The following is a 25,981-nucleotide window of genomic DNA, read 5'->3' on the forward strand; positions in this document are numbered from 1 at the left end:
TCTTTGCACAAAGCTGCACACTACAGCTACAGCATCTCCATGAAAACTAGGCTGCCGCTGGGTGTTTGGAGTGTGCCCAGCAAATGTCATGATCAAAGTCAGTATTTCAGGCATGGGCTCTAAACACTACTGAGAAAGCATGTAATGGCTGCCAATATTTTGAGCGTGGAAAATCAACAGGGGGTTGACATTGTCGCCTCTGACCAATTCCCTTCTACCCAGACTTATATTTTATAGCTGGAGGAAGCAGGAGTGGGATGCATGCCAGCAGATAGGCAGTCCAGGATAGAGCTGACAACATGACTGTCAGGCAGATGACAGGGACGCATGCTTCTCAAGTAGAGAAAGATGATATTGCAGCGGGCCGCCTACTTTCACGCTCCCATCACCATAATGTGATGAGCTGTCACATTAAAATCCTCGAGTTGGTCAATTTGGAGCGCCATCAGCATTGCACGGTGGCGAGAATTATTGCAGCCATAACAATAACACTAAAGGTTCGAGGCAATAAATGTCAGCAGGAACACTGGTTGTAAGACTGGGCCAGGCTTTGAAAAGCAAGCTCATTCCTCTAGGCTTGTGCCAGGCTGAGCAGCCAGATGCCAAGATTTGGGCACAGCCTTTAGCCTCCTGCAGGCTACTGATACCACTTTCCCACCACATTAGCTTTGGTACTTGAACCGGGTCTGTTCAGGATTCTTGGAACATTGGCACTATCTAGCAAACCAGCCCACATTTACACCAGCTTGGAGCAGAACCACTGTAATCAAGGGTGCGTTACAAAGGCAGGGCATTACACAATGCACAATGGAAAGAAAATTTTAGTAGGAAAATGGTGGATTGCATTGATTACCTGCAATCCTTTGTTTTGTTATTACAGATTTTTGTTTTTATCGGGAATAAAAGTCATGGATAAACTATTAAAGCTACAGTGGGTAACTTTTTTAAAATGACTTTCTGTCACAGTTTCAGAAACTGACACCATATTGTCTTAGTAGTATGAGCTAATCTGTGAAAAAAAGTCCTGTTCTTCAGCCTCCTCATAGTGCTAGTAATGGCATTTGCAAGAATCCATTTGAGCTGAACGAAAACATCAAATCAGAGCCGAGGAGTCTCAAATGCAGCTGTAAGTCATGCAAATCACTGCATGTCAAAGTAAGAAAGTTTGTGCCAGACAATGGGTGATGCTTGGTTTTGAGTCAACTGTTTTCAACATGGCAGCCGGGTCACAAATTTTCTCATTTCACAGCTAAACAGTACACTAAAATATGTTTCTGAAAATATTTCAGGCGAGAAATAGGAAATGCAGTAACAGAATATCAGCACTGCCTAGTTTGGCAGTTTGACCACAGTTCACAAGCAGTGATTGACATGACTGACAGCTGCGTTAGAGACTCCTCAGCTCTGGCTGGTTGTTTTCATTTAAGCATGGTGGGTTCTTGCAAAGGCCATTATGAGCAATAGTAGGCTTGGTATTCATTTTTTCATACCTTCCTGAAATTTCACCGGGGTATACAGTATATTTTGGCGATGTTCTGCAAGCTGTCTTAGCTTTTTCAGTCTAATCAATGAGCAATATAAACTCACAAAATGACAATCATGTATGTTCTAAATTCATGTTTCTCTCTTTCACCAAACTAAGACTAAAGTTATCTAACTAATCGTAAAACACACTTCATTCAACTTAAACAGAAACAAAATAAAACTCACCATAACCATCTTACTTTGTCTTGTTGGTCATCTAGATACTTTGTTGTTCCAACAATCGACAACTCTGGTTTGGTCTCTGGTTAAAAAACTCTGGTTTTATGGAAATTGATGTTTTCCCCTGCGATCTCACTACCTGCTGTTGCTGATTGGCTGTGTACAGTCCTGTAACGTAATCCCCTCTACCATCACTCAGAGCCACAGTGTCTGTCAGTTCAACTGTCTGTTCCACCAATAGAGACCACAGACTGACCTCTGGTGGCGGGTGATTTGCACTACATACAATGAGTTTAACAGAGAGGAGTGCTTCTATTTTTGATGGTACTGAAAATCCTATTGTTAAGATTTCCAAATACCCTGGTATACCATAATATGGTGATACCACTAAAGCTGAAGAACTAGGAGGTGACGGAGGAACTTGATTGCATTTACAGATTTAGTGGTCTTATGTACTACTGTCAGGATTCTATAACATCAAATATGAAAAAAACTTGTTTGTACAAAAGTTACTAACTACAGCTCTAATAAAAAAGAAGATGTTGAAAACTATTAAATGAAAGACTCCATTCCCTTTTTCCAACCTGTAGAATATGACACACCCACTGATGTCATCACAGTTTGCACTACAGGTCAAGAAAAATCTGCTATTTTTTGGTTCCAGCAGAGAACTAACTTTTCAGGTTCAAACCCAATTTATTTTGGGTCAAATGCTCTATATGGTTCAAAATTAAGTGCAGGAAACCAGAACACAACCTGTTCCATGTTGTTGTAAAAAAGGGCTCCATGTGCTGCCTCATCAAGCAATCTGCATCACTGAAGGAAGTGTGGAGGAAATTGTTTGTTCATTTTTATTTTCAAATGAAAGATCTGCAAAAGGAGGATTTTAACAAGCTACCAGATGTTGAGGGCAAAGTCTGAAACCAGAGTTTAAATAAGACAAAGTTAATGACATTCCAAGCTCACCTCAGCTATATGTATCACTTTGAGCTGTCACACTTCCCCGACACTGGCACAAACAACCCCTAGCAGCATGTCCAATGAAGCTGGAGCACCAGCTTCTCCTAATTCGCATCTGAGCCTACAGGCAATTACCTGCTTATCGTTCGTGACGAGCACTCGCTCTTCTGAATGTTTGTCACCGACGTGGAGGTGGTGCCGAGACGACAGCAGGACCCGCGGGGGGACGACGGTGAACCTGGCAACGCTCAACGTTTCAATTAGAGGCTCTGCGGAACATGGTGGCTCCTGATCGCCTTCCTGCTCCACAGCTCTGGGCTCCTAATTACAGCAGGTCGATAAGGCCAGAAAACACAGCTCAAACGGACTGAGGCGAGGCGCAGATAAACACACGCAAGCGAAGACAAGAATACAAAGGCACATTAACTTACACGGTGATCCGCGTGTGCTTTATATGGTGCACAGACACAGATGCAGGCTGACACTCCCCTGACAGTCTGAAGCATGATTAATCTCACTTGCTCACTATTTTCATTCAGCATACAAAATGCATTTGCAGCCATAGAGACTGGAAACTACAGGTTCCAAAATCGTTTGTAGGTAACTTTTAAAAATACATTCTGACATCAAGTATTCTAAATGCAGTTAGCTTATTTACCTCTGTGCTTTCCACTTAAATAAAAGGGAGAGGAGAAAGAATGATTTGGTTTAAAATTCATTGCGAGTTGCTTCATTTATGGAAATATCACCACTCAGGTTGATATAGAAAAAGCTGAGTTTAATGGGATCTATATGCATATCCTGAGCTGACTTCCATAGCTCAGAGACACAATTACAATACAACAAAGGAAGACACCTGACTGAAAAATGCTGACCTTTTCCTAAATGAGGCAGTTTTACACAATGTTTGGAAACTCCACCTGAGATGTGTTCACTCAGACACACACACAGACACACACACACCTAATGTCTACACAGACTATTAGCGAGATGGAGGATTGTCATGACATTTAGTTTGACCGTTGCTCCAAACACTGAATATTTATTGCTGTATTAAAGCGTCCACCCCCTCCCTGGTGTTATAAGCCATTTCAGCAAAGAACATTTAAATCATGACAACAATCATGATGAATCGCTGTGGTTGCTGCCTGGCAATCTTGCCTCTAATCTCCACTTCAGACCCCAACATCACGGCTCAATTGTTCATAATTGCAGTTAAGATGAACTATGGCACAAACATTAGGGTCATCCAATTCTCCCCTAAATCCATCTTCCATCCCCTCTTATCAGTCAAGGGCACTTGGCAAGCAAGAGGAATTGGCCTATTATCTACTTGCATTCCAAAAGTGAATCATCTCGTCACTCTTTGCTTTTCCAAACCTATTTCGGCCACGCTGCTTATCTCTCTCATTAAGAAGTGGCTGTGCTGAAATGGCACAACACAGCGAGGCGGGAGGGGAGAAAAAAAACAAAAGGCGTATGATAATAGTGGTTGACCCAACACCATGTTAGCTACTGATTCACCAGAGGAGAAATCTATGTGCAAGTGAGGGAAGCATCACAATCAGTCTGATAGATATGGATTCAAATCAAATCTGTGTATGACCTGAAGCAGAGATACTCTAGTATGTCAATCTGAGTAGGAAGCAAAGTAGCTAGAACCTGGCAAGAGAACCAGAAATTCAAATTATGCAGAGAACTTCTATATCAACTCATACATATGAAAAACTGCCTCTTTGGAAGGTGGGCAAACTTTCTATTTTTGCAATTTATATTTTCAGGATTTTGCTTACACTCTCACAGAATGTCTCACACTGAGGGAGCAGGTGCAGGTCCGGTCTGTTCCGTAAAGCTTGGTGACTCAGGGATAACTCACAGGGTGCAGATGGTAAACACAGACTGTATAAAAATAACAATGTAGCCACCATGACGTCACCTATTGGACTCCCGTTCTGATGCCTCCAGTTCAGCACTTTGGCTGACGCAATCTTGGATTTTTGGAGCCAAAAATGACCCAGCAGGTGGGCTATATAAAAAATGGACCCCCTGTAATGTTGTCAGGAGTGAGGAAATAAACTCTAGAGACCAAAACTGTTTTTTGTACCAGGCTGTAAATATGTTTATTTCTGCTTTAAAGTTGGGCATTTGAACATGAGGGTCTGTAGGGATTAGACTTCTGCATTGGCTTCATTTTTCAGCTCTGTAGGTTGCCACTTGATGGTAAACTACTAGCCCTTTTTGATACACATGTGCTGGCTTGGCTTTACTTGCATGATTGCTTTGATTTGATTGATTCCATCTCCAAACAGCAGGGCTACCCACTTCAAGATGTGTCTTTAGCTGATGCCGCCAATGTGCTTGGGAACCAATGGAGTGTTTTTCTGTGTGCCCCACTGGTGATATTGTGGTCAACAATTCTCTTGTACTGTCGAGTTTTTTAGTTTCCTCTTGGCTCTGCACAAACATACACCAGATGCCCATCTCCTACAGCTTGCTTGCAATGTCTCAGAAGCATATGTGTAATTCTATTGTAGTAGGGAAACAGAATAATTTTAGTTCACATAATCTGGTTGAAATTTATATAGATTTTTATTAAGCACTTGGATATCCAATTATCACTAAAGTGTATATCATGCAAGAGAGCCAGTAAAAACAAAGGGGTTAGGGTTAGACCTGGTTAATGTCATGCCTAACCGTAGCCAGGCCTAAGAAGAGGAATGATGGACGTTGTCACATTGCCATTCAGGGTGTGTCTATTGATTAACAACATCAAAAAAACTGTTCACCTTAAAAGTTGCCAGTAACAGCTGACGGTTGCCTTTGAGGAGCACAATGAGTTAATTTATTTGTTCTCAGTCTATAGCTAGTTAACTGTAAATGAAGATGCCCATGATGACGCACATCTGATGTCACTGCAACACATCTGAAGACGGTCGGATGCTCTTTGGCCCGACTCTGGAGATGGTCATCTTCGGTACAAGTTGGCATAACTCAGCATGTTTAAACTAGTCGTAGATATGCAAACCAACACAGCAAGGTCTGACATGGCGGAGCTAAAAATACCAATAGTAAAGCCCTACATTCAGCCTGGTGGGCTAACTGCTAACAAGCTAACCAGCCTGGAACATCCTTGCGCTAGTTATTTACTCCTGGTATTTTTTTTTTCTCAGGACAGTACATTATTGCATTCAGAAAAGAATTATTATTAAATCAAATGATGGAAAAATATCCTCTCCAAGCTAGCAAGCTAGTTAGCTGGGTTGCTAATGGGACAATTCTTTCACAGCTTATTCAAAAGACGTTTTTGCACCATTGACCCCTTATGTCATTGCTGCTTGCAAACAAATCTTCTTTTATGGTGGAGGTCAGATAAAAATTTAATGATCAACAGGGCTAATAGCTACGTTAGCTTCCATCATCTTAGCAGTGTTGATTGCTATTGGTCAACAGCACAAATTTGCTATCTAAGTTTGCCACAAAAAAACTTTACTTACTAATCTACTAATCACTGACATCTCATTGAAATTAATTCATTTTGTGCAAACTTGCCATTTTAAATGTGAGTGTCTGAACCTTTAGCACATGCTACACAGGCAGAGCAAATCTGCATTTACTATAATGTAATCTGTGACTATCCTGTTATGGGACTTCCTGGCTGACCAACAGGTGACCTTGACACCTGATCTGGCAACATGTTAAGTCATTTTCACAATGGACCACTTTGCACTTATTACCAGTGAAGTGGCTTGTAAAAGGGGATGAGTCTACATTAACGGTATTATACAAGCTGATGAGCAGTGTCACCTCTGGATCATCAGATATGAATGCACAGATGCACCAGCTTGTAAAAAGGAAACTCCAGGGCATTGAGACACCATCACTGCTGTATCACATATACTGCAGGAAAGTTAATGCAAAAACACAAAATCCATAGCAGGTGCCACGGAGATGATACCTTGTTGTCCCACTGTGTTTTGTGTGCAAGTTGCTACTTTAATTAACATCTGTTTGAGCACTTATCACTTGAGCTATTCATCAGCACGCCACTGAGGCAACAGCTCCACCACAGCGAGGTGAATAAAACAAAACACGGCTGATTAAAAAACCTCTACTTGTTTTCTCAGTGCAAGATTACACAAAAAACACACAGAACTGTTCGAGTCAAATATCATCAATTTTCCAATATTTAAATCTTTTAACACCTTAAAAGAGCATGTTCCCGTCTGGCTTTTTCCTCCTGTCGATATTTTGACTTTCAAGTGAGCAACTTCATATTTAATGCTTGAATTTATCAGCTCATGGCAGACAGACACCTTTTTTAAATAAACGACATTTTATCAATATTTGACAAGAGCACAAGCTCGGAAAACTAACTTGGTAGACTCATGACATTGAGGTTAAGTAAGTGTCACAGTATCTGAGGAGAAACTTAAAGGAGCTGTATACGATGTTCAGAGCATTAATATAGCAGTAAATAACTATATGCCATGTAAAGATATAGAGAAGTAATGGCATCCTGAGCATTGAATGAAGTCATGCTCCCTGTGTGTGTGTTGCAATCCCAGCTTCTCTGTCCATGTTGAGTGTGTCTCACTGGCTAGCTAATCACCTCCACTCTATACTGCTCATAACACTGATGTCATGACAACATTGTCACTGAAGTGTAGCCCCCACACTTTGTCTTCAACCCTTTTTAATAATGTGCTGTTGCCGTTGTAAGCACTCTTCACAGAATTAGTAATGTTAGCTGTTAGCCACTGGCTGAGCCTCGTCCATGTTGAGAACTGTGTGCAGACAATCCCGCAAAGTAAGACAAATAGATCTGCACACCAAATAGATCCCGTTCAAAGGATTTTATTGCTGTGTAATGTTTCAAGCCAGCGGCTCTTCCTCAGACATCTGATTAACAACATCCCCATCGTTAACACCCATGAAGCCATGTGACAAACCACTGCTGTTGCTGCTCTGGGAATGAGTCCTAAAACCCAGAAATGAGTTAGCATTTAGCACTCCTCGTCTTTAAGTCAATGGGTTTTTTGAATGAGTTTTTGGTTTAATGCTTGAAATAAGGTCTGTGGTTCATACAAGCTTAAGAGACTTTCATGTTCTGTTCTGCAACATAAAATATGTCAGTAAATACCCCACGCGTGGATTTTGAAGCTTTTTTGTGTCTTATAAGAGGCGGTTGCAAACAAGTAGCTAAATTAGACTTTAAGCATCATCACAACAAACATTGGCTTCACGACCTCATTGTGGTGGCAACGTTAAGTCATGCAACCTAAGTGTAGTTCATTCATAGCCTAACGCTTTTTACCTCTGGCGATTGCATTTACTCTTCAATAATCATGAAAGTGGTGTTCAATTGTGCAGATTGTCTCGCTGAACAAAACATGTAAGGATCATAAACATTTGTTTGCCACAGATCTTATTTTCTGCAAATAATCCTAAATCCAGTGGAAAAATCCCATTGGCTTTTTGACAAGGGAACCAGGGCAACGCTGGCGTGGGCCTACAGAAGAAACGTCATCCCTGGAGCACTCTATACATAATCTACCAATATCATACCAAGGCTACACATAAATATAAAGCGCAAAAAGGTACCTGAAGAAAATATTGGTACAAAAGGGAAAATGGCAGCATTTATATGCAAATCATATATCCCCCATCCATTCAGTGCTCCATAAGGGTCTCTGGCTGAACAACTGCAAAGTATATACTAAACACAACTGACAAACACACCTAATATGCCACAACCACTGCAAATCACTGGTCACCATGCAGCATATACATAAATTCAGGCCACAGATATAGAAAAAATATACATAAGGAAAATCAGTTTACAGTTTATACATATATACAAATCATGTACCCCTAACGCCAGGGCCACACTGCCAACGAAGTGCTGCGAAGCGCAGCGCACCGAAATTCTCGCGCAAGCCTGTTCACATCAGACGCGCATTTCTCCACGCCAGTCAACAAGTGCTTCTGCTCCCAGCTGTTGTCTCCCTCACATTTGGGGCTGTTTTTCCATCATGGGTATCTCTGTCTGTTTGCGTGTGTGTGCCCCGGCCCTCTCTGTCTCTGTTTCTCTCTCTCGTGTGTGTTAGTGGGTGTGAGTGTGTGTGTGCGTGTATGTGTGTTCATCTCTCTCGCGCTCTGTTTAGAAAACACTGACTAATATGTATATAAACACACACACATATATACATTGCATTTATACATTTGTTTTATTCTGAAAATTGACCGGATGCTGTTGTTGTTCCTTTGTTTGACTTCCTGCCCGGCTTGACACATTCACTCGTGGCTCGCGCAGAAAATAGACCAGACGCCCAAACAATCACTGCAGCGCCGGCCGCGGAGCTGTGCAGTGCAACCGGTGTGGATGACACAATTGGTTAACATGGGCGCCGAAAGCAAACTGGCTTTGCTTTCGGCGCTTCGAGGCTATTTGCAGCGCTTCCGCGTCCGGTGTGGCCCTGGCGTAAGAGGGTTGGAAATTAGCATCAGCCACCAGCCAAATGCTGGTAAAATATGCAAGTGGACGCTAGATTTGCTTCACTCACCAGACAAATAAGCTTTGTTCCTGTAATTTGTTTACATATTTTGTTTCAATCTTAAATGAACATACATGATGCAAGGTCAGCAGTCAGCCTATATTATGTCTTGATCTGGGACAGAACAATCAATTAGTGATGTTCTCTCAATACTTGAATGTTTGGACTTGTTTACATGGTATTGCAGCTCTTAATTTGTTAAGTGCCTGTTTATTTATTTGCACATTTATGTTTATTTAAGGTTTAAAGTTTATTTTGCTGACTGTTAAAATGCACCAGACAAATAAGCTTTGTTCCTGTAATGTGTTTACATATTTTGTTCATTTAAAATAAATCTTTCTGTTGCTGTGCCAATCCCTTGCCCCTTTAACGTGAAAGTTTCATTTTAATATAAGATTTTGGCTGTTAACATTTTAGTATGATAAGGAAGTTACAAGATTTAGTAAAATTTTTTCAATGTATCTATTTTTTGGACATTTTACAGCATTTAAAAAAAATATCACGATATTACCGTTTACTGTGATAATTTGTTCACTATAATCGAGATATGAAATTTTCCATATCGTTACATCCCTACTCACCAGCCAAAAAAACAGTGGCAATCTATTGAGTGGCCAGTGGATTTTGAAGTTAATTTCTAACCCTTACAAGTAAAAAGGACTTGGGCTAAATAGCAGTCATACATATCTACCCATCAGAGGCGCCTCTGTCTATTCATTCGAACAACATAGACAATCCCACCCAACACTCTGAATCATAGAAATGTTCTAGATGTTGCATACAGCTCCTTTAGGCACTGAATGAATGCTACCAGGAGGGTCTGCACTTTTTTTGCATTGGAAATGAGTTTATACATGTCACATGTCACTTTTAACTCCACTGGTGGGGATGCAGACAGCCATGTGCTTTTTTGGATAAATACTGTATAATGGTGCAAGATGCCTTTAATCACCTTCGAGCAAATAGCTTCATCGGAAAATTCATTTATCACAAATGTGACACAAAACAGAAACTCTAATTTGAAATAAACAAAATGCCACAACATGAGTAAGACCGACCATGTTACACATGCTCTGGCTTGTCTATGATTAATTTCCTTCTTTGGCCCTTGGGTGTCAATTCTCTTCAGGAACACCCGCAGGCTGCTCCGCTCAGCTGTTTCTCAAGCTGCTGTCCTGATCTGAGGTTTTGGCTTTGAATCCCCCCCAAAGTCCTTTACTGCTCTGCTACGATGAGACGCCACTAAATCAACTTTAACAGGGCAGACCTTGCTTTTCAGCTCGGCTCTCACAGTATCTAAGTCTCTCCCTTTAGCATGCATTACCAGCTACCGCTTCCCAAGATCGCGAGTCGAACAGAATGTGAAAAAGCAATAAAAAGGCCGATTATTGGGCTGGATGGCGGAGGCGTCTCCGCAGACGTCTTCCCTATTAAATGCTGGGTGCTGTGATTCGGCTTTAAAGCTCCAATTGGCTGTGGGAAGTAAGTGAGAAATCTGAAATAGGAAGATCCCCATTAATTCTGTAATGTGATATCTTTAAACCACTCATATATGTTTACAGAACCAGCTGCTTCTTGAGTTTTTGAGTATCATTTTCCCTGGATGCAGGGTTTTCTCACTATTTAGGTCATTTTTTGGTGTCCATATCAAGCACTGGAACTTAATCTGAGCAAGTACTTTTTGCCAAATTTCTCAATCACAGTACTTTGTGTTACAGCACTCTGTGTAATTACAAAGATGAGAGTACTGTGACAACAAAAAAAACGTGCTACTTTAGCATTAATTTAATCCAAAGTATCTCGCCTTTTGTAAGTGCATTACTCCACCCTACCCTGACTCAACCTTTCACACCCTGGGAACCTCCACCCTGTTGCAGTAATGAGTGTTAGCGAAGTGACTCTCTCTCTGTGGCTGCAGTTAGCTGATTACTGGAGAGCTGTTGCTATCTCTGGTGAGCTGCCCTCTATCTCCGTCCTCTGTCCCTGGACCATAAGCGCGGCCAGCAGACCATCAATCAGGGGGCCACAACAGGACCTCACGTAATCACAGCCACTGTGTATGTTTGTGTGTACGCCCGTGCGCACCAGCTGTAAGGTGTGTGCCTGCGTGCATGCATGCATGTCTATGTCACATGGCTGATATTACAACCCTGATATGCTTGAAGCAATTTTTCACTTTGCTGGAGCTTCACGCCTCAAGAAAATCCCCTGACAGCCCCCTTTTGCTATTTACTGGTGTCCAAAGCAATGTTGTCGGTAATTACAAAAAAGGTCACTTTCTGCAGGTGTTAACAAGCGTGTGCTCTACAGTCTCCACTCACACCTTAAACGTGTATGTAAGCTAATAAGTAAATGCCAAATTTGTATCAGAGGACTTAATAATAGCGCTGCGACAAAAGGTTATTTGAATCATTGGTAAGTCTGTTTTGTTTTACAGTCTACGCTGAAACTATTAATTGATTAAAAACGCAACATTAATCATTTAAATCATTTATGAAGCAAAAAATGCCAAACAATCTCTGGGTTCAGCTTATCAAATATGACGATTTGTTTTGTCTTTGGTTTGTTATTATAAATGACAGCATCTTAAGGTTTAACACAGTTGGTTGGACAAAACAAGCACTTTGTAGACGTCACCTTGGGATTTGGATATTTTGACAGGCATTTTTCACAGTTTCCTGATGTTGTGAAGACCTGACGATTAATTAGTTGGAAAAACAATCCAAATTAATTCATTGACTATGAAAACAATCATCAGTTGCAGCCCTATTTCAGTCTACAGAATGTGAGAAAACAGTAAATGACCATCAGAGATCAACGTGATGTCTTTAAATGACCTGTTCTGTCCAACCAACAGTCTTACCTCAGAGATATTTGATTTGATATGAATGATACACAAAAGAAAAATGCAGCAAATTCTCACATCTGTGAAGCTGAAACCAGACAGAAAAAAATGAATCATCATCAACTGCTTATGCCGATATTTGTGCCTACAAAGCCAGCATGCAGAATACGCAGGGTGGGACCGGCAGAACCTTTGGCTGCCTCCGAGGGTGTGACTGACAGTCTGCATCTAAATCACAGCGGGGGAAGATTGTCTGCTTGGCAGGATAAAGCCGAGTGTCCCTCTCACCTTTTCTGTCATCTTTGGACAGGTGCAGCGCACAGGTGGAGGCTAGCAGTGACAGATGCCGTCTGAAGTTACAGCTTGTGCTGATGGACTGGCTCGAAAACAAGGAAAAACTTGACAAAATGGAACCATATCCTTGCACGTGACAGCGAGCGGCAGGCTGAGAGCACACAGAAATAAATTACTTTCAAGGTTTTATTTGGTTCAGTGAGGTCTTAAAATTAGAAGATATGGGGGTAAAATGTGACAGTGGCAAAAAATGGAGCCTTTTTCAGTTTTTAAGCAATAATCAAACATTTGCCAGAGCTTTTTCCTCACGGTGATGCTGTTCAAAAGAAAGTGCATGGGTATATTGAAGAAAAAATGTGCCATTTCCAAAAGTTGGAAAAGTTACATTTTTACAAACTTTCAAATATCCCCTGTCCCTGTGGGAACTCTCGCAAAAACACTTCACTTTGTACAAAATTGCATTGAAATCCATTGAAATTCTTACTGCAGGCAGAGGTGCATTATTTGTCAACCCTGACATTAACAGAGCACAATAGCGAATGAGCGCTCTTTTTATTCCTGCTCATGAAATATTGATACTGCAAAATAAACACCATTGTCCCCTCCATTATTTGGGCAAGCCTGCACCTCTGTGGAGATGGGTCAACAGATGCTCCATCATCACTGACTGACGGACTCACTGATGGAGGTGGCAAAGAAAACAGAGCAGAGCCACCCTGCACCACACTGAAATGCAACAGTGTTCTCAGCCTTCAGACTGGAGACACAGCTGAGCCTCTCCTGGAGGGGTCAAAGGCATTTTATAAGACAGGTAGAAGCATATGATGATTTCAAACTGTTGATATGAACACCACAAGTACATTTCCAGGCCTTTTATGCACAATCTGATTCAAGTTAACTGAGCTGGTTTGCCCTACTGCAAGGTGAAGCGCACTGGGTGTAATGGAAAACACAAACTGCTCGTTGTCTCTAAAGTCACCGAATACTGCATAATAATGATTGTGATGAGCAGAGGCGAGCAGGAGGCTGCAAGAACCCTCCAGTCGTGATGAAGTGACAGCACGGCACCGGCTATCACTTCCAATTGACTCCGGGTGCAAACGTCTATTACGAGCGGAGGTTACCAAATGATTGTTTCCTCCAGCACACACCATCACAGGAAAAAGTCACCGCAGCGCTGCATGCAGACACTATCCAGTGTTGGCCAAGCAAAGCAAGGCGACACAGGTTAATGTTGATATCAATATGTGAGGGCAAGAGGAGTGAGAGGAGAGCTCAGCGGTACCTGGTCTTGCTGTTGAGCCGCTTTCGACGGTGCATTGCCTTCCTTCGCCGTGGTCATGATTCCCAACAGCTGGGGGGGAAAGTGTTGTTTCCTCGGCGGGAGGAGGAGGAGAAAAAAAAATGCAAATACAGAAAGACACACCGGTGCAGCAGAGAAGCGGTGGCCACGAGAGGAGGAGGAGAAGACGGTGTATTCACGGCGCCTACAGGCTGCGTTTGAAACGGCCAAGGTGTGAAATAACAAGTGGTGGAAGGAAGGACGCGCCGCTCAGGATGAGGAAAGGAGAAAGAGTCTCAGTGGAAGCGAAAGAGAAGAGGAGGAGACAGCAGAGAGAAGGGAGAGGGAGAGAGAGAGAGAGAGAGAGGGAGAGGAGGAGAGAGCCGCGCATCTCTTCTTTAAACGCTTGCTGCGGGACTCTGCGCGTGAGCCATTCAATATTCCACCGGCGCGTGCGCCCCCCCACACACACACACACACTCACACACAGGCGCGCGCACACATGCTTGGATTGCAAGTCAGCCAAGGCGGGAGTTGCAGAGTGGATATCAATTAAAAATGCGCATTGAAATTAAATGCTGAAACTTTAATGCTGAATTCATGAGGAATATAAGCTCATTAAATATTCATTTGATACTTGGTCATTCTAACCCTGCTTCAGTCAGACACAGTGTCACATATTGATGATTCTCACAGGGCCATATCACCAAATTCTGGGCCCTATGCATAAGCAGCCACCACTCCAGCCCTCCTTCTTGACCCATGTCTCTCTCAGGCACCTTTATTCATTAATTTACTTTTTACAAGGTCAGTCTGCTTTCTTTCCCTTCCATTTATTACTTTCTCTTATTTTTTGGAACCCCAGTTTCCCTTTCTTAAGGTAAAACATCTCAGTTGGCACTCCAGCAACACAAGCTGTCACCAAGGGTCTCATTTATACCAGTGTGTAGGATGCGTACTAAAAATGCATATACGAACAAAAGCCGAAAATGGCTGCGTCACCAATTTCCCGTCCCCCAAATGTTCATAAGCACAGGTCAAAGTTTCTCCCATCAAATCTGTCTCTATAGATCACAACTTTTGCGTGGGAAATGGCATATGCCTCTTTCAGGGCTTGTTTTGTGTGTACACAATGTTTATAAATGAGTCCCCATGCAGGCCCCCAAGAAAGCAGCTCAGCCTTGCAGCAGATGTTTCCCAGTGGCCACTTGCGGTATTGCAGCGAAAAAATACCCTGCATTTTCCCCGTAGAACACCACTGTAAAAGAGACGTGCAAAACTGTTGGCAGGACACCTTGCAGACAAGCACAGTTATGACTATTTCTCTGGTATCTAGTTATTATTAAAATCTAGGAATAAGCAAGCACACCATTATGGGTATGTGTGTCTGTATCTGTTCAACCAACTACATTATCTGTATCTGTACTCCAAATAGGCAGAGTCTATGCCAAACATGGGTGGAGTTTAAATCAAAAGTGGGTTTGGCCTAATCAAAAGTTGTTCCGCCAGGATGCCAACATCCTCGCTCCCCTCCTCCTCTGTTAAATGGTATCTCCCAGGCGCACAACGTCATCAAACCATGTAATGTTTGGTATTGCCAGATTCAGAAAGCTGTCGACTTTTCAAAAATAAAAGTTTAAAGTTTAAAAAAAGTTTTTCTTTTATTTATTATGGATTTCGCACCAGAGCAGCCTAAACACACAAAGTACAAAATCGCGATGAATGGTGACAAGTCATGTCATGTTTTTTTTCGACGGGAAAAGTTAAAGGATTACTCGCGATCTTATGTGGAGCCGTTAGTGGGGACTTAGCTGGTTTATAAAAGGTAAGAGTCTCACTCCTACCACTATTTTTGGCTGAGATATACTGTCTAGAAAGTGGGATCATAACTTTGAAGTTTCATATGGCTTTATTTGGTGATATTTTATGGTGTTTGTGTGTCAAAAACAACATCAGCTATCATAATCACACATTATTTCAATAAGGTACGATGTTTGAAGCTGGCTGAGTGTTGTTTGATCACTGATAGTACTGTTTTGAAGCTGAGTGACCAACTTGTCATTTGGAGCTCCGCCTGGATCTTTTCATGGAAAAAACACTGTAGAATGGTCAGACTTCGAGCAATCTTCTTCAAATTTGAAACAAATGTTCATTGATAGTGTGCCTACAGCCCCACAGTGTCATTTACTTGCTCAGATGAAGCCACAGACAGTTATTCATCCTGAAAAACATTTTTTATTATATTTTAGGCAAAATCTTCTTTTTTACTGACTTCAGAGGCCCATTACTCTGTCTCTGTATCACCTAGAGTGTTTCTGACACTTTCACAAGAAACTTCAGGGAGTTTTCTTTCTGGCGAGACCTCATGCATACGTGTAGTCAGAGCGGTTCAGAAGCTACTGTCATTTTAATTTGGGTATGTCATTTTAGGCGTTTTTGCTACAAAATGGGGGTGGAGTACAAAAGGTTAAAGCCTGAAATGTATATGGATTTGAGAAAAGCATTGAAAGAGCAGCCTCAGAATTGAGCTTCAGATCTCTTTTTTTTTTTTATAATTGTGGCCCGCCACGAGAAACCCAGCAACAAGTCGGCCTGGCACAAGTCGGAAAAATGAGTGATTTTCATTTTTTTGCAGAATGTGTAAGTTGAAATCATGAAGAAGCCACTCCATGTTTCAAATAACAGTATTGGTGGCCTTAAAACCATAAACTTTGCATTTGAATTTGAGTTGTTTTAGAGGAAATGCTCTGATCCTAGTTGGAGGTGCGGCGATAACAACAGTAAATTTGCATACTGGCTTTCTTTGGCTATTCACGTGCTTTTGTTCTTTTTTCAGCCAATCAGCTGAACCACATGGCTACTTATGCAGCCAGCCGCTCCTGCATAAGGGACTGCTACGAGGATTTAAACACTTCGTCAGTATTTCTGGACCTTTTATAACGTCTCTGCTCTCCATCATTCTGCTGAGAATCTATGGCAGTCACTCACTTGGCTTTAGCTCCGCAAGGGCGGACTAAACCATTTTGCTCTATTAAGGGAGCATCAAGAGAGCTTCCACAATTCTTTTTTTATACAAAGTTCAGTCTTTCAGTCTTTCAAGCGAGTTATGGCACTAACTATTTAAAAATAAGAAAGTGCAAATAAAACAATACTTTTCATTCTAGGCTCCCCCCCACACTATGACGCCTCTGTACTAAAAAAACAAACAAACAAAAAAACAAGGTCCATGTCCTTAAATCAGGTCCCATATTTTTATTCATCAGAGACAGTGTTGTTGTAAAGCTGCTGGTTAACTGAGCAAATGAAAGCAGCAAGTCTTTGATATTTTTGCCTTCCTGCAGCATTTGGATATAACAGTTTCTGCCTTATGTAACTTTCTTGCTGTAATTAGAAAGAGAACACTAATGTGCTGCTGCACTGATGCGTCAGTAATGGCACTGAAACACTAAGTGGCTTCAATGTAATGTAACAGGATTAAATATTATACGGAGGCAGCAGCAGAAGTAATAACTCTGAGTCAATAGTGAGGATGTTTGAAATGATGTTTAAGACATGAGTGGCTGTAAAAAGTTATGATCCAGGCGATGAAGCAGTTGCAGTAAAGTGGAACTTGTTAGGACTGAGGCAAAAGCTGCTTTTAATAAAGTTCAGTCAGTCTGAGATTTTAACTAAATCTTTGGGAGTGAAACATAATTAGCATATGCAGTTTACTGCAGCGGGGCTGAAAGAAACCTCTCATGTTGTCTACATTTCATGATAAGAACCAAGCGTGTGTTTCGTTGGGCTTGTTCAATTAATTACATCTACAAAAAGTGTTGTACAATCCATATTAAACACTGCAAGGAAATGACTTCCTTTGATTTGCTCTGAGATGTACTTAATGTTAATTAATACCTTGGTCTCCAGTTTGACTCTGTTGCAGGTGTGCAACCCAATGTGCTGCGCTGTTAATTAAAATCAGGTGGCAGCTCTAAAGTCAATTACCCTGGAATCCTGAATGAATGTCTGCGGTGTTGCTTTGTGTGACCGGCAGAGCGCAACGGGCAGAAAAGGCCTCGTCCTTCAAAAAGGTAGTCTCAAAGGATAAAACTCACTGTTGGACGCCCTTATGAGATTTTATTTTGTAATTTACTTTCATGAGTTTCAGTTTTGCTAGTGGCTTCTTTATATTTGAATGCACCATGTTTGACAGTCCCCACAGAAAGGCTTTCTCTGAGCTCTAAAAGTGTAGGTGCATTATATCAATACAAACAGTCTCTCTACTTAAATAAAGTGAGAGCTGAATTAGAGCAACACCTACGTCTTCCGTGTCTGCTAAGTCAACAAGACCAAGAATCTGCAGTCGTGCCAGCAGCCCTGTGGGGATGAACACAGGCACTGTGGTGTTTTTAGCTAAATGCTGCTAACATCAACATCCTCACAATGTTAATAAGCTGATGTTTAGCAGTTTTAACAGCTACAAAATGGGTGCTGATTAAGCTAAGCTAGAAAAGTGAAACATCCTTTCCATGGGAGTTCCAAGTTTCTGGTCTGGTTTCTGATTTTGAGTGTGTTTTATTGTCTTTTATGACTGTGTAACATTGTTTTTATGACTTCTTTATTAGGTGTACTTGTGCAAAAATAGGATATTTGTAGCATATATATGTCATTCCCTTATCCTGCCTTACTCTTAGCCTCGACCTCGGGACTGTTATGGTAATAAGTTGTGAATTCACTGCAATATCCTGATGAATTTTTGTACTGTATTCACATTTGTGCACTGTATTTGAATTTATCAAATAAATTACATTAATGATTTAGCAGATATATGTTTACCACATGCATTATCATATTTTAGCATGTTAGCATGCTATAACCAAGTTAACATGCGTATGTGGGGCCCATGTGGGCAGTAAACGGGCTGGAAAAACGGGCCCTATATGGGATTGTTCATGGCTTATACATTGGCCCCATGCTAATTGGGGTACACATGTGGGCCCCAGATAAGATACCCATTTTGGGCCTATACCCACTTGGTGCTCAGGTAGCCCCAGCATAACTATGTGGGGCCTGCATGGGTCAAGCCATCAATCTATCAATCAATCAATTTTATTTATAAAGCCCAATATCACAAATCACAATTTGCCTCACAGGGCTTTACAGCATACAACATCCCTCTGTCCTTATGACCCTCGCAGCGGATAAGGAAAAACTCCCCAAAAACCCCTTTAACGGGGAAAAAAAACGGTAGAAACCTCAGGAAGAGCAACTGAGGAGGGATCCCTCTTCCAGGACGGCCAGACGTGCAATAGATGTCGTACAGAACAGATCAACATAATAAATTAACAGTAATCCGTATGACACAATGAGACAGAAAGAGAGAGAGAGAGACAGAGAGAGAGAGAGAGACAGAGAGAGATGCAGGACAGACGGTAATGACAGTAGCTTACAACAACATGGTACATTATGTTGAAAGTAAATATTAATATCTGATAGTATATGTATGTGACAATAATCATATGTGTATAATAACAATAGAAGTATGACTAATGATAACAGCAGCAGCAGGAGGCATCTGGCAGGACCACTGCAGCAGCACAACCACACACGTCACACTATCCAGGCACCGCTGCAATATAAGTTAACCTGAGAGACAGTGGAGCACAAAGGCTCCGGAGAAGAAGCTGAATTAGTGACATGCAGTACGGCCGAGTTAGCAAGATGCGGTAACAGGACATGAGAGAGAGAGAGCGAGAGAGAGAAGGAGAGAAGGTGCCCGGTGTATTATAGGAGGTCCTCCAGCAGACTAGGCCTAAGTCAGCCTAACTAGGGGCTGGTACAGGACAAGCCTGAGCCAGCCCTAACTATAAGCTTTATCAAAAAGGAAAGTCTCAAGTCTAGTCTAGTCTAGTCGGACCGCAACAGGAAGATGATTCCACAGGAGAGGAGCCTGATAGCTGAAGGCTCTGGCTCCTGATCTACTTTTGGAGACTTTAGGGACCACGAGAAACCCTGCATTAATGTGGGCAATTGGCATGGAGCCGATATGGACCCCATTTTCCAACCCATTTACTACCCACATGGGCCCCACATACAAATGCTGGCTAAGAATTCTGCTAATTCGTACAAAACACAAGTATTGGATAGAGTGAACTTTTAACCTGACAACAGCACTGGATCAAAGGTTAAAGGAGATGTGTACAACATTCAGAAGGTATTTATACTTCAGTGTCCAAGGCTGTTTTGTCTGCACACGGTTCTTAACATGGAAGTGGCAGAACAACAGCTAGCAGCTAACAGTGCTAACTCAATAAACAGCGCTAACAATGGCAAGAGTGCTGACAGAGCTTACGGTGTTAACCAGGGGGAAACTGGAGGATGGGTGCTATGTTTCTGCGAGGACTCTATCTCAATAACAGCAGTAACCGCTGTATGAGCTCAGTGCCGAGCAGCAGCAATTAGTTAGCCAGCGGGACACACTCACAGTGACTCACGTGCACAAATATGCACACACAGACAGACTGTCTACCACAACAAAAAGCAGAGGAGCTTGGATAACAACACACACAGATGTAGCAGGATTTCATTGTCTGCTCAGGACGCCATTACTCCACTATATCTTTACATTGCGTATAGTGGTTTGTTGCTATATTAATGCTTTGAATGTCACATACAAAACCTTTAACGGATCACCAAATTAAATAGTTGTTGAGATATTTCAGTATGGATCAACATGGTGGACTAAGCAACCAATCAACCAACCAGAGAAAGGACCAACATTCATTGAGCCACACAGCTACAGAGGCTGAAAACCCATTAAGGATCTTGTATTATCACAAGCTATTTTATTGACAATCTGCAATAATGAAAATCTGGGCTGCCTTGTGGGTAATGTTTTTTGAAGAAACTGGTTCCCCTGATTCTTCAAAGTGTAAAAAATGCAAATTTTGTAATCACAGACATCTTTGCATTTTGCTTCTTGCCAAAAAAAGCCACAGAGCCTGATGGCTACCTTGTCATTTTTGACATATGAAAAAGAATGAAAGCCCACCCAGAGCTCACAGCACCATTCACTTGTGGCTCAAAACTACATTAGCAGCCTTCTCCAACAACTCAGCCTGTGTTTACCATCAAGACGATGATATATGAAACTGAGACGACTTCTCAACAGCCAATCAATCAGCTCCAAACTAATGACGGCCACTCTAGGCCAAAGCCCTATTGGCTGATGACAGATGCTATGTGGTCGGACCGCAGCAGCCGAGAACACAATAACCACCTTATTGTGGCTGTGTTACAGAGTGAGCGTACAAAGCTCATGTCTCTGATGTTGACAAATGGACGAGAGGCGGCAGTGATGAATGCTCCCGGGGCTGGCTCTGTTTAAATACACGTTCCTGGAAAGTCAGGAATTAACTGACTGATTGTGCCAACCGGCCTAAACAAATGGAGCCGTCCACTCGCTTCTGCCTCATCATCCCACTGCTAATGCCAAGCTAGCAGCCGACATAATGAACTTCCTGGAAGCACTTTTGCCCAATTAAAACTTCAACATAATCAATACATGCCATAAGCTGAAAGCACTGTACACTGATGCATTATTTTGGCACTGATTATAGTTCTGTAATTACAGGAAAAAAAATCATCATGGCTACTGGGTGATGATTATGTAGATAAGAAGTAATTGCTATTGTTAAGGAGGCATCGCCAATTAACCCTGCACATTTTGCGCCTGGCATTTATATTTAGATTGCTTCAATGCAGCCAAGAGGTGTACTGATTTAAAAAGGTCTCTGATATTTATTTAAAGGAGCCTCTGTAGACTGAAAAGAGAGAGAAAATGGATAGGAATCAAAAAGTCAATCACGTGTAAGCTCTGAAAAATGAACTGACACTCTGATTATTCAAATTGAGAGGGTGAGGTGAAAAGTGAACGACCGCTGGTCTGAAAGCCACTAAACAAATGTTGCACAGATTGAACTCAATTTCTGTTTTCTTTCCTTGATTTAATTTGAGGAGCACAAACCACAGCAAAGTCTGTCCAAATCTTTTAGTTTGCGTAAAGCAAACAGTTGTTTCCTCGAGTGCTCCGGCTGTACAGCTTTTTAATTGAGATATTTGGAGGACTAAAGCGTTAAATCCCTGTTAACACCACTGGGTACGAGAGGGATCATGCACATTACATGGAAATCTGGTGTGTTTTTGATGAAGTCTCTTGTCGAAACTCTAGGAAGTAAGAAATCGCAGCCAGGCAGAGTGGAACAGTGCAGTATGTTCTGAGAAAAAACGTTGACATATTATCAATCAATCAATCAATCAATCAAACTTTATTTATATAGCGCCTTTCATACATCAAAAATGCAACCCCAAAGCGCTTTACAAACTAAAAACATACAACAACAACAAAAAAAAAATACTACAAATATTGAAAACCTGCCCCTCCCACCCCCATATTAAAGAAATGATTATTTAAACCAAGTATATTGTGTTTTTTTCAGTGTCAGCCCCCATATGCATAAAATGCAGTCCCCGTTTGGTCTTAAGCTTATGCATGCACACATCCACATCCATAAAATGTGTCCCAACACACCCATTTGTGGAGAAAATGGAATCTAAAAAAATGTATTTTCCAAATTTATAGCCAGCACCACTCTCCCAGAACATATTCTGTCATTGTGCATGGCCAAAGCCATCCATCAGTGTTACATTAATTCCTATATCAAACTCTTCAATGCAGCAAGCCCCCAGTGCATATATAGCCAGGGGAACAAGTGTAATGGGATGTTTCAAAAACAAAAGTTGTTCAGTGCTATAACACCCCATGACTTGTTTTGATTAAATACTTTAAGGAGGTATCCATTCCCTCCTGGACTGCAGTGTTATTTCTTGGAACGTAAATTTCCGTGCGGATAAATCGTGTAAAGTATATGATGGAAGAAGTCTGCTCACAGTACAAGACCAGTATCGGCCCCAGAGAGAGGGTGAGGGCTGATAAGTGATTACTCTGGCGTCGACACAGAGCAGGACCAAAGGTCTGGGATTCATACTCTGAGACTCTGCTTCCTAGCAGGTGGTGCATCGTAGGACCGCGCGCCTCAATTTTTCCGCTCCCGCTTGTCTGACACATGACGGCAAGCATTGGGATATTGGGGAAAAAAAGTAATTGCTTTTCCATCTCTCCTCCTGCTCCCTCTCCATGCGAACACTCGATGTGAGGTCCTTACGTAAACACAGCTCGGACCCATCGTCTTGACAGAGAGGGGATGCATCAGGATGCAGTTTCTCCTCCTGCCAGCGTACAGCTCTTTATGCCAGGTGTGATTCACCAGCCTTCACACCACTCAGCCGTGAAATGTCAACAGAGCCAGATTCCACAACCGTGCCCATAACGTCTGTGGTGGTGAATGAGTTTTCATCCTTATTAGCATACACTCTGTGTACAGTATGCCCTCCGAAGACTGAACCTCAAAAACAGAGACAGAGGACCGTCAGGTCTTCCAAAATTCTTACAGTACATGTTTTTGTGGTACTTCCTGGTAAGTACAATCTCAAGTGTACAAGCACAGTGGCAAGCCTGAAGTGTGTTATTTAAGTTTCACAGTGTTATTTTTCTCTCTGAAGCTAATGCATGCTAATGACATATTCTCAACAGGTGTTACATGGACATCATCTTGTTTTTGAAAGGCTCCGTTGTCATGACAACAGCGGTGGCTTCATGCATTAAATGTTTTTTTTTTTTCCAGGATGGCTTGAAGTCAGTGCTTTGTGTTTTTGCACTGCATAATAATATTAAAAAAACTCAGCTGACTGTGAATAGCTTTTTTAAAATAATCTTCTAGCCTTTTCTTGGGAAAAAAAAAATCTGAAAATTTCACTGATGGGATAGATAAAAGACCAAATATGCAGCACATCTCCAAACCCAAAGAGATATTTAAAAAAAAAAAGGTGAAGCAATCAAAAGTAAGCGTGACAAATAAGACTATCTAACTTGCTCTCTGAGAAGATGACAAGTGGCTGATTTGACACTGTATCACCCCTTCAAGCACCAACGCTCCCTGCTACACCCAGGATAATAGCACGCCTCCAAAACAGCACCTGTTAACACATTTAGGGCGCCACTAAAAGGCCAGCGTAGGCTACTATAACACATTTCAGCACCGAGGTGAAAGGACAGCTCCCAATACTGATCCAGACGCCATCAAAAGCTTCACAGTGCTGAAATAGATTTCAGCACCACTCAACGGACAGCTCCAACCGTGCATTTCACCGTCACATCCAGTAGTCCTTTCACCAAGGAGAGGGGACATGGAGAGAAAAATACCAGCACAATGGGCTTCTTTTTCCCTCTTTGCAGAAGATGGTGAGTGCAGGAGCCATGAGGAAATTATCTTGAATAGGCATCACATACCATTAGGGTCCTATCATTATTATAAATTGATATGGCTGGAAGGGATTCATTCTTGCATGACAGCTGTTAATAATAACACATCATTATTCTTAATTGCCGAGTTGGAGTGCTGTTTAGTATTCTACTGGATGACAGTTTTACCAAAGGTGAATAAGGTAGCTATTACAGTAAAAATATGCCTTTCACCTTGCCTTAATGTGTCTTTACTAATGCTAATTTACATCACATCACCGGCTTTTATTGCAGGCAACAAGCCTCAGACTGAATATTTGCTGATGATGACACATCAGAACTCAGCGGCAAAACATTTGTGGCTATAAAGTAAAGCTAACACAGAGCAGAGTACAGTGCAGGACGCTTTTATTCTGATGTAATCCACACTGGAAAACACTGGGAAGTCAGAGCCAATTAATAAACAAAAGACAATACCCCGTTTCCACCAAAATGTGTGCATGAAGTTATTTTAAACATGGGAAAATCTGCTAAAAATAGGCGATAGAATCCTTTTCAACTGCCAGTCGACTAGAGCTGAGTACCAGGCTCTGCAGCAGATAAGCAAACCTTTTTAACTGTCTTACTGGTGTGTCACATTTGCCAAAAAAAGGCCAAAAAAAGAGTTAGTAGACAGTAGAAAGCAGCATGGAGGCCAGTGATAATGTTACAGTGGCTACTTCTTATTCTCTTCCTTATTCAGTATTTCTCTCAAACTCAGTGCAGACTAATTTGGATCGGTGTTTGAGCACTGTTTGGGTTGCATCTCATCTAAAGGGGCTAGAATTAGCACGTTCACCTAGGTGTTTTGTTTCCATCGCTGCCGATCGGAGCTGGAGCCAATAAATACCCGTGACTAGTGCCACTAGTGTCATTTGACCCAGGTGTGAATGCTGATTGTAATCTTTCCCATTTAATAATAAAGCTAGAAGTTAGCAGGTGTTGGTGGGTTTATTGTGCAGTAGGAAAGGGACTTGATAAATAAAGCCACAAGTGGCAATAAGCAGGGTCCAAGCAGATTGTGAGAATTTGGATGCTTGTTTCTTATTTTACTGTCAAGAAGCAAAAACTCTTGATTTCATTAAATTAATTAATCTTTGCCATGACTTCATCAAATGTGTAGGTGATCCTGACTAGGTTTTGGCAACCTGGCCCAGCGGTTTCTAAAGAAATGTTGAAAATAGGATTTTAAAAACCTGTTAAAAAATGAAGCAAAGGGCCACGGGATGGAATCAAACACGTGGCCACTGCAACAAGGACAAAGCCTTTGTACATAGGGTGTCCGCTCTACTAGGTGAGCTAGTGGGCGCCCCATTAAGTGTCATTTTACATGCCTGAGTCATGGGTGGAATTTGCAACCCTCCTGCCAATAGTGGTGAATTTTGGTCTTTTTGCTGCAAGAACACTTTTTAACATCCAAGAATAATAAGAAAGAGGAATAATGGGGACAAAAACAACAGGGCTCCAGTACTAAGCCTTGCTGCTTGGACCCCTTTACTAGATTTGCAAGAAGGTAACAAGGTCCATTGTTTAGTCTGTGTTAGTCATGTCTCTATTATTCATGTATCTCCAGGTAACATGATGGTGTTAACATCTTTTTAGCTTCAGTGACATGAGTAGGAAAATAAAATGTGTGCTGCTATAGCTGTTTCACTAAAAAGATAAAATACAGAACAAAGACAGAAGGCTTCAACACTGTGGGAACTTCAACTCCTAATGTACAAAATTTAAAAGGTTTTTTTTTTTTTTGTACAGAAGGTTGACTTGGCTTTACATGTAAATAATGGATTATGGCCTTGGTGAAGGTGTCTCCAAAAGTGAGAGATTTTTAAATGGGATCCAAAGAGCAGCAGAAAACTGTCAAAGTAACCTATCGGTTGTGGGACAAGTATTTTTATACATTAGAATTATCAGTAAAATGTATTTTGAGAAACAAAAGCTGAGATATTAATTATGCAGAACAG

The 25,981-nt window shown here is 41.6% G+C and overlaps 1 protein-coding gene across 5 annotated transcripts in view; it reads right to left on the reverse strand.

Annotated features, from left to right (window-relative positions):
* The window catches only part of dpp6a (dipeptidyl-peptidase 6a), a 350,581-nt gene that overhangs the window by 147,696 nt on the left and 176,904 nt on the right, over positions 1-25,981 (reverse strand). Inside the window, exon 1 of one of the 5 annotated variants that reach the window (XM_033638753.2) lies at positions 13,643-13,960. The exons of the other annotated variants lie outside the window; for them this stretch is intronic. Within the exon in view, the coding sequence (XP_033494644.1) occupies positions 13,643-13,699 (57 nt within the window). The 5' untranslated portion in view covers positions 13,700-13,960. Of the gene's footprint in view, positions 1-13,642; positions 13,961-25,981 lie in introns of those variants that run through there. 5 annotated transcript variants of the gene reach the window in all.

The sequence above is a fragment of the Epinephelus lanceolatus genome, chromosome 20 (assembly GCF_041903045.1).
Source record: "Epinephelus lanceolatus isolate andai-2023 chromosome 20, ASM4190304v1, whole genome shotgun sequence".
NCBI lineage: Eukaryota > Metazoa > Chordata > Actinopteri > Perciformes > Serranidae > Epinephelus > Epinephelus lanceolatus.